Source organism: Zootoca vivipara, chromosome 2 (assembly GCF_965207765.1).
Source record: "Zootoca vivipara chromosome 2, rZooViv2.hap1.1, whole genome shotgun sequence".
In the NCBI taxonomy this organism is placed as follows: Eukaryota; Metazoa; Chordata; class Lepidosauria; order Squamata; family Lacertidae; genus Zootoca; species Zootoca vivipara.
The window spans coordinates 92,287,885-92,297,634 of record NC_142584.1 but is presented as its reverse complement, the minus strand read 5'-3'; the positions used below and the strand labels follow the sequence as shown (position 1 = coordinate 92,297,634).

Genomic DNA, 9,750 nt, shown 5'->3' with positions numbered 1-9,750 from the left:
ATAGGGTTTAGTTGGATACAACAGCGGATGACATGCAAGTTCCAATCACAGTAAAACGTCAGCTTGTGTATTATCAGGTCACAACTTGTGCATGTAACTGGTCTATCACAAATCTAGAACACACAAAAACAAAACCCCTCCAGGAAATAACTACCAAAACGAAGGAACATGAGGGTATTTATTAGTAGGCCATTATGTTTCAGCCAAAAGGGTTTAAGGGAGTTTGCATGACAGTCAGACCACAAACTTATAAAGATTGCTTAAAGAATCATAGAATCAATGAGCTGGAAGGGACCATAACTCAACAAGTGGTTCCCCATCCAATTTAAAAACCATACTGGACCCTGCTTAGCTTTGCAAATGTGCTAGCAGTTTTATTGCTGCACCACTAGGAAGGTATTATGTAAGCAATGTTGCCTTGGTACCCCCCCCCCCAAATTTGCGATGGGTTATTTACATGCACAAGTCATGACCTTATGATACAGCCATGCTCATGCTGCAATGCTGCATGCCTGAACCAGCCCTTAGAAGTGGAGCTACAGTCCCTTAAGGCTTTCATATACTTCTACCCCTTCATGTTTTGAATCCCAGCTCATCTGTTTAACTAGTCAAACTAAGACCTCTGCACTGAGGGAGAAGTGTGTGGGCTTAATGCGTATTCAGTTTTACAAACCATGGTTTAAAGCAGGGGTCCCCAAACTAAGGCCCGGGGGCCGGATGTGGCCCAACCACCTTCTCAATCTGGCCCGCGGACGGTCCGGGAATCAGTGTTTTTTTATATAAGTAGAATGTGTGCTTTTATTTAAAATGCATCTCTGGGTTATTTGTGGGGCATAGGAATTCGTTCATTTTTTTTTTTTCAAAATATAGTCTGGCCCCCCACAAGGTCTGAGGGACAGTGGACCGGCCCCCTGCTGAAAAAGTTTGCTGACCCCTGGTTTAAAGAACCAGTAACAGTGCATCTGAACTGGGTCTGTTTTCAATCAGCATCTGTTCACCTGTAATTGTAGAGTACTGATTTCTACTGTGTAAGTCCTGTTGCAACGAATGCAAATCATAGGCAGATACTTAAGCGCAGGGCCCTATCTCATTCAAAAGGTTCCTCTCTTCAGTCCTTCAGAACCTGGCACCCAGTTTGCCGTTAAATTTCCTATCATGCCACCTTGTCAATGGATATTGAACTTAACACTTTGTTTGTCTTCCAGCACTTGGATCGGCATCACAATGCTCATGTAAAGGCCATGTAATTGCAGCTTGTTCTAATTGGCTCTTTCATTGGACTAACTGCTGGGCTTGGTAGCAACTGGCAACACATGAAGGATGTGCTGTTTCTTAGTAACATTGCCCAGCGACTCCCAAACCCATTCTATAACAAGGCAGAAAAGCCAAAAATGGATTTCGTTTCCCTTGTGTTTGGCTTGATAATGTGGGTCTGCATGCACGTGTTTTGCAATGATTAGAGGGACACAGCAAAGGAAGGGATCTCACTGTTTCAATGAGTCAAGTATAAGGTGAAGAGCAATGAGGAAGGAAAGAAAAGGCCAATTTGTTTTCTCTCTCCTCATATGCTGAAAATCATTATATTTGTAAGAAGAATACTGAAACAGGCCATTAGTTGGAAATAAGCAGGAAAACAAATTGGGGGCACTCTTTCTTTCTACTTTATAGTATGCAATGTTCATATTAAGAGCGCTAGACTGCAAGATGGCTTTTAGAAGGGGAAAAAAATGACCCTTGTGCACAGTTCTCCAATCCACAAATTTGCCCCAAATTCTCAACATGTAAAGCAATTCCCACATGTAAAGGTGGTAATCCGAACCCATTTACTTGACAGTAACCCCCATTGAACTCAATGAAAGTTACAACTGACTGAACATGTATAGGATTGTGTTGCCAGTCTCATCAGTAGTAACATTCTAATTTAGATACTGTTCAGAGACAGCCTAATTTCCTGGTTTAAAATGTTTTACTTTAGGTTCATGCTCCAGTGCGTATAGATCAGTTTCTATAGGACCCTGGCCAGGTCTGTTGGGTGTCATCAGGCAACCGAGCCCAGAATATACCCATGGATTGCAGTATTCTTTAACTCTTTCATAAAGGCATTAAAATATTGATCGTTTTAAAATAGCACCAGCCATCAAACACAAGCAAGATTTTTTTTTAAAAAAAAGATCCAATAATCTGCATTAAAATGGCACAAAGATGACACCAGAATCAGTGCCAGGCAAGCTAACCTGGGAAGTGTTCCCCAGTCACGGTGTACAATAGGAAAGGGCCCTTTCCACAAGTATCACCCACCTTATTTCAGACAGTGGGAGGTGTTTGAGGAAAGTTCATGCAGGAGGAAATGGCCGAATCCCAAGCTATTTAGGACCTTATGGGCAAAACCCAGCACCTTGGAATGCACAGAATCCAGTTGTTTCAACATTGACAAGACATGTTCCATTTGGTTCTCAACGAAGAAGAATGGATAAGCAAGGTGATGGACTATGCAGAATTGGCAAAGTTAACAGCCAAAATAAGAGGACCTAATGACGATTGTTTTTATGGAAGAATAGAAGCCTTTTTTGGATTGCTTAAATAAATACTATAGTATGATTAACTCGCAAGCAGGATTTGAACTATGAGCAACAGAAAGAATTAGAGATTACAGTGGTACCTCAGGTTAAGAACTTAATTTGTTCTGGAGGTCTGTTCTTAACCTGACACTGTTCTTAACCTGAGGTACCACTTTAGCTAATCGCCACCGCACGATTTCTGTTCTCATCCTGAAGTAAAGTTCTAAACCCGAGGTACTATTTCTGGGTTAGCAGAGTCTGTAACTCATTTATGGACAGAAAAGGAGAGAAGTATCATTTGCCAGTCTATTCTTACGAGCATAAGGAATAGACCCGTACATGCCTGCAATGTTAATACGAAATGTCTATGATTTTATAGCAACATGATGTAACACAGGCATTTTTCAATGTTATAAATATTTTATTAGAATAAAAAAAATACATACAGATAACCATAGGATATACACACACAGCTAGAAGGGGAAATTGATAAAACTTTTCAATATGAAACAAAATACTCTGCACACATCTCATAGAGACAATAGAGTGAGGATTTAAATTCAAGAGGATGGTCATGAAAATGGCAATACAGGAACATGATGTATAACTTTCTTATAGCAAGAATGACAGATTCATCTCTCATTGCATGAGTATGATTTACACAAAAAAGGAGTTTGTTCCCACCTATTGGAAAGTGTTTGGAAGCATCAGTAGTTTGCCATGTTGAAGAGCAAGTAACTATTTATGTTCTTTTACTATGTACATTATATACAGATTTTCCCAAGACACTTGGAAAAGGAGCATGTTTTAAAGTTTGGCCTGTATGATAATATAATATCTGAATGCATAATAAAATTTAGAGTGATATCTGAATTGTTCTATGGCTGACACCTGTCAGGAGTAAGTGTGAAAAAGAAATTTTGAGATGTAAATTGTGTAAACATTGAAACTGTAGTCATTCAAATGTACCAAGAATAGATTTCCCCCCTCTATATATTATCCCATTGCTATGAAAATGTTGATTTAAAACAGTCCAGTTAATGATACTGACAAAAGTCTCTGCTGATAAATAAGAAAATGGCAGTGAAGTTGTCATCATCCAGGATCATTCTAAAAAGTGGAAAAATTGCAGCAGGACCAATATTCAAAGAGCATCCAATGAACGGGACACAAAATGTAGCAGTGGTATATAGAAGGGCAACAGATTTAGGGCTGCATATTCAGACACACCACAAATAATTTAGGGCGATAATATTCCCTGGCTATAAGGCTCTGGTGCATTGCACCAAAAAGTGTGATGTTCTACTCTGGGCACTTCATCTGTGTTTGTTTTTGTTTGTTTTTTTAAAAATACAATGATAAATATGATGTGTAGAGAAGAATGTCAAAATATAAGGAACTAGAGGAGTTATAGGTTACAAATAAAGAACAAGGAAGCCTATGTTAAAGGAAGCTAAGTAAGAATGTTTTATAGTGTATTGAACATATTAGGAAAAGTCTAAGTTCATGTGACAGAAGGCTTTTCTGTTAGGCTCAAGATGCTGTAATTGTTGTATGGCTGAACAATATTAGAGCTACCAACTTTTAGTTGAATAGAAAATGGAAGTAGGTCCGTTCAAAGGGCTAGTGGTCATATTTTATTTGCCGTGTCTTTCTGTGGTGAACGTTCCTCTCTTGGCAGTAATACTTGCTGGGCGGAAAGACTGGAGTCCAAGTAATACCTGGTTTTCCAGAACATTCTAGCACCCCCTACACTAGGAGGTTTGATCGTTATGCTAAGCTAAAACTGTTGATTCATAATTTCATAGAGGAGCACTCTGCTGCAGTAATACACACTGGTGTAAAACGCCAAGGACCATTTAGTGCTCCAGTGTGAAAATAAGCCCTGGGCCTCTTGATACTTAAACTGTGGTTCCAGTTGCTGGAGGGGAGGGTGGGGAGGGTGCTCTTGTGCTAGGGTCTTGATTTTGGGCTTCTCATGGGAATCTGGTTGGCCTCTGTGAGAACAGGATGCTCAGCTAGATGGTCCCATCAGCCCAATCTAGGAGGCACTTCTTATGTTCTTATGTGATGCTGTACAGACATACAAATCCTTCAAGAACACAATTATAAGAGCTTCCATCAGTGCAGCATCTAGAAGAAAGTTTCCTCTTTTTTACGATTGAAAAAAGCTTGAAAACATAAAGAATGTGACTGTTTAAATCTATTTTTTTTAAAAAAAACAAAATAAGAACAAGCAGTTGAACATTCATGTAGATGGGACAAAAAAATGGGGGCAAGGGGGACTTTAAATAGTAAACTAAATATTTGTGGTGTTTAATTAGTAAGGAAAAAAGGACACAAAACAAAATGCCAGAATGATAGTTATCCAGTTACCATTCATCGTGAGGCTTTTAGAAAATAACTCAAAGTTTCCCATCAGATACTGCTGAAATACGGATTTGTTTTTATCTTCCATCTGTGTGTATGTGTATGAATTTGTTGCAATTTACATTAAAATAATTCCGAGTTGCTTGGAAAATGGAACTCTCACATCTTTTTTCCTTTTTTTGCAATGTGCATCCACTTATTTTTGTTATTTCTGAAGCATGTAATGTGTAAAGTCCTTTGGTTCATTACATTTTAAGGCATTTTATATTCCTTTAGAAGGAACTGTTTAATATGTAGATGGTTTGCTCTTTATTTTATTTTTTGAATGAAATTCATAGAAAGTGTTTAAAATCAATGGTAGCAGATCCATGCATAACCACCATTTGTAGGTGCTGCTATTGTTGTTTTAAAAAGCACTTTTAAAGTAAATTATTCACCTGGCCTTCATCTATCTGTGAAAATACATCAACACAATACCACTTTAAAGATAAAGTATAGTGTTATTGACATATAGCTGGATAGACCATTTAAGACTGCTGCCCCAGAACCTCTTGCATCCATACCTAAAACAGATGGGAAAAGATATGATTAGTTGGAAAGCAAAATGTGCATGTTCTCAATCCTGGAAAAAATAAATACAACCCTTTCTTTCAGCTCTCACTAGTGCTTACTGCTTTACATCATAGAAATCTCCCCAACTGCTCATCTCCAAAAGTGCCTTTCCACATGCCATAGCTTTATGCATTTACAGTGCAATGCACTGCATGTCTACTTGGTAGTAAAACTAACGGAATTCAATGAGCCTTTCTTTCATATAGCTGTGTATAGGGCAAGGACCTATTTGCATTTTCCCTTCCTGACATTTTCTCATATTGGTATGGGACTATGCCCAGTGACACGACATGTTTATTCCACACCACCATGAAATCTGCTTGCTGAAGGCTGGTTTAGAACTATCCTATATAATAAAGTCCCTGTGTCTCTGCGTCCAGTCCCTGTGTCCTTGTGTCCACGCTACTGCGCATGTGCCTCACGGACACAGGGATTGGACGCAGAGACTCAGGCGCTCGCTGGCGGGTGGGGCGAGAGCGGGAGCTGCGACGGAGTGACGCGGGGGTGGCGAGGCGGGAGAGCGAGGGGCGGCGCGCTTACCTGAGGCGCGCTGCGGGAGGCGGTGGCAGAAGCCTCTTCCTTCTCCTCAGGTGAGGAGGAGAAGGGAGGTGGAGGAGGCCGTCGCCACTCGGGACAGCGGGAGGAGGCGGAGGAGGGGCCGGTGGGCCTCAGGCGCTCGACGGAGGTGACGCCTGCGCAGTCCCAGGGCTTCCCCTCCGTTCCCACCTGGCTAGCGCCCGTTAACTGAACGGGCTGAATGACACTAGTTTAAAATAAAATAGTAATAGATATTTATGTCTTGTAAAATAGCACCAAAGCCTCTGGAAAATGCAATCAACTGCATGTTTGTAACTGAAACAATTTTTTTTAAAAAAAAAATCCTTCCAGTAGCAGTGAGAGAGCACCCACATAGGCAGAATCCTGAACATGTTTCTAGGCTGGTTTGGGAGCAGCTGAGGTATGAAGGAACATATAAAAAGGGAGGTCTTCTGAGATTGTAGAACCATTTGTTCTATTGGGACCACTGACTGGTAAGCTTCATTTGCAACAGACTAGTTCCCATAGACCGTTGTAAGGACAATGTTCCATTAGTTCCCAGGAGCTATTAAGAAATAGCTTTACATTTCCCCTGAATGATGTTATGCTGTCCAGCTATTGTATAGAGGCATTACCCTTGATCTTAGACAAACAATTGATAAGTCATATATTGTATATACTTTAAAAACAATTGAAACAAATAAATATTTGGAATATTTATTCAGCTATCTCCAATTCTGAAAAACAGACTGAAAAATTAAAAACTGATTCTCCTACACATACCGCTGTCTAATTTACATGGTAATTTACTAGCTCAATTGAATGCAATTTGTCATGCACAGGAACATGAAGAATTTTAATTGGATTCTTTTTCATAAGATTACTGTAGTGCATAAATCCCCTACCCCACCCTTTTATTAATCAATATAAACTCAATTTCAAAAGCAGCACTGCCCAACAACTTTTTGCAGAGTTCAAGTTAAATGGAATGCAACTGAGATTTACCTGTATTTCTCTGCTGGGGTACAGCAGATTATAAACCACCTGAACCAATATCATCTATCAATATCATCTATAATTTTTTCCGTGCTGTTCACATGGTCCAATCCAGTGCCTTCAATTTGTTGATAGGATAGGCCCGTGTTCTTCCTATTTTTCCACTAGGCTCAATTTAAATCTAATGAGCAGTGGGCCTCCGTAGGTCTATGTCATCTGCTCCCCTCCAAGATACTGACTTCACCAAATTATGTACCTCTTCACCTATAATTCTGAGTTTAACATGTGCGATATTTGTTGCATATTTTGTTGTGTCTTCAGCTTGTAAACTGCCTTGTATATACAGAAAGGCAGGATACAAATTGAAAGTGAAATGAAATTGAAATCTAAGCCTATATTTACGAGATTCCATTGTATAATTGTATAATAACACCCTAGAATACAATTCTCAGAGTGGTTTAACAATCAATCCTTCTGTGCGAGGGGAATAGGAGTCTCCTAACAGCTCTCATCAGCCTTAACAAACTGCAGCTCCCATACTTATTTGGGGAAAGTAATGACAGTTTAAAGTGCCATCATAGTGCTTCAAAAGTATGATGTGAATGTGACCTTGCTTTGAAGCAATTTCCTGGCAAAGGGTTAAGTCAAGTTTCTTCCGCTAAATGAAATTAATCTCACGCCAACTCTCAGTCTTTAAAGATAAACCATAACGTCCTACTTATGATGAAACTCCATTCATCAGCATCTAGTAAACATACTTGCTAGTTTAGGAATTTTAATCTGTTCGCTGCTAATGCCGTCTCCACCATCAGTCACTGCTTTCACTTCTATAATGTAGTCATCATTTAAAGGGAGCAGAAGTTCTGCAGATGTTCTGTTTGTCATAAGGACACTGAGCTCGCTTTGACTGCTAGTCCGATACAAAACCTGAAATATAGACAAGAAAGCTGATAATTTTAGGGATGTTATTTCATCTAACATGATACATTTAATGTCATTTTAAGGTGGAAGGGAGGGGGGAACACAAGAAGAAGAGGGAGGCATAGCACACTACAGAATTCTACCTAATCTCTACCAAGGCACTGAAAGTATACAGCATCAGTCAAGTGCCTTTATCACAGCTTTGATCTAGAATGCAAGAATATACAACAACGAATACATAATATATTCTATTGAGTTTCTCAGCAATGGGGTTGCCTATAAATTATTACTCTATTTGGAGCTTGCCATTACCTTGATCAATGACTCAAAGCAATAAATAGGGTCAGGATACTGAGGTGTCAAGCACACAAGAAAGTGAAGAATTATGGGCTATGTGGAGAGAAAGTTTGTATGTAGTAAGTCATTATTCTACCTTGGAATTAATATTTCTTGCTGGGTTTTTAAAAAAAAATTAAATTCATGCAGTCTATTACAACATCTGCGTTCCACTGCAATAAACCTCACAGCAAGATGCAATTAACAAAGAGGTGATTTTGGCAATTGGGATTTCTAAGGCCAGTCATGAGACACGGAGATACAGAAGTTCAGATTTTGGTGTGAAAATTCTTCCCCCCACTCCCCACCTTTTTTGAAAAATAAAGAAATTGTGCTGACAAAGCAAAAGCTGAAAACTAACCTAAACCACATGTCACCTCTAATGAATTTGGAATACTCCAAAACAATAAATTAGTGTTATTAATAGTTAGAGAAAGACACCTGTGTGCACACTGGTTCTTTCCAGATTGCTTACTCTGTGGGTAATTCTCCACTCTGATGCTAAATCAGAAACTGGGATTGGGGTAAGATAGGATAGAGAGAGAAAGGTATGAAATAGTGTGAAAATTTTGTGTAATGGTTACTCTTCTGGGCTTTGCATGTTTCCAATATGTTGTAGAATTAATTACCATGAATGGAGCAAACGCATATGGCTGCCAGGCATCAAGCATGATAAACTGTATAACTTAAGGGCTAGTGCTGAAAATCTTAGGCATATAGTCCATAATGACCTGTGTGATTAATGTAACACACAATGATATCATTTCTGAATCTTTTTTATAAAAAATATTTTAGGCAAATCTTTTTTTGCTTTCAATCAGAAGTGCAAATGCCTGGGATTTTCTGCACAAAATTGTACGGCTCTTTAAACAAAGGAAAACATTTTTAAGTGGTTGTTTTCCCTGTCCTAGGCCTAATTCAATTGCTAATTAGAGCATTCGAAAGGGAGCCTGCTGTGAAGATACCGATGAATGTGTGCAGGAGCATTTGATACTGCCAAAGAATTGATGCAGTACTGTACAGGGGTCAGAAAACTTTTTCAGCAGGGGGCTGGTCCACTGTTACTCAGACCTTGTGGGGGGCCGGGCTATATTTTTGAAAATAAATAAATATATGAATGAATTCCTATACCCCACAAATAACCCAGAGACGCATTTTAAATAAAAGGACACATTCTACTCATGTAAAAACACCAGGCAGGCCCCACAAATAACCCAGAGATGCATTTTAAATAATAGGACACATTCTACTCATGTAAAAACACCAGGCAGGCCCCACAAATAACCCAGAGATGCTTTCTAAATAAAAGGACACATTCTACTACAGTCATACCTCGGTTTAAGTACGCCTCGGTTTGAGTATTTTCAGTTTAAGTATTCCGCGGACCCGCCTGGAAAGAATTAATCCACTTTCCATTACT

The 9,750-nt window shown here is 39.3% G+C and overlaps 1 protein-coding gene across 1 annotated transcript in view; it reads right to left on the bottom strand.

Annotated features, from left to right (window-relative positions):
- Nucleotides 1–3,543: 3,543 nt before the first annotated feature.
- The window catches only part of CNTN3 (contactin 3), a 181,673-nt gene continuing 175,466 nt past the window's right edge, over nucleotides 3,544–9,750 (bottom strand). The window contains exons 20-21 of the mRNA XM_035106611.3: nucleotides 7,832–8,000; nucleotides 3,544–5,491 (exon numbers count right to left, since the gene is read on the bottom strand). Coding sequence (XP_034962502.2) covers nucleotides 5,394–5,491; nucleotides 7,832–8,000 — 267 coding nt within the window. The 3' untranslated portion in view covers nucleotides 3,544–5,393. The remainder of the gene's footprint in view (nucleotides 5,492–7,831; nucleotides 8,001–9,750) is intronic.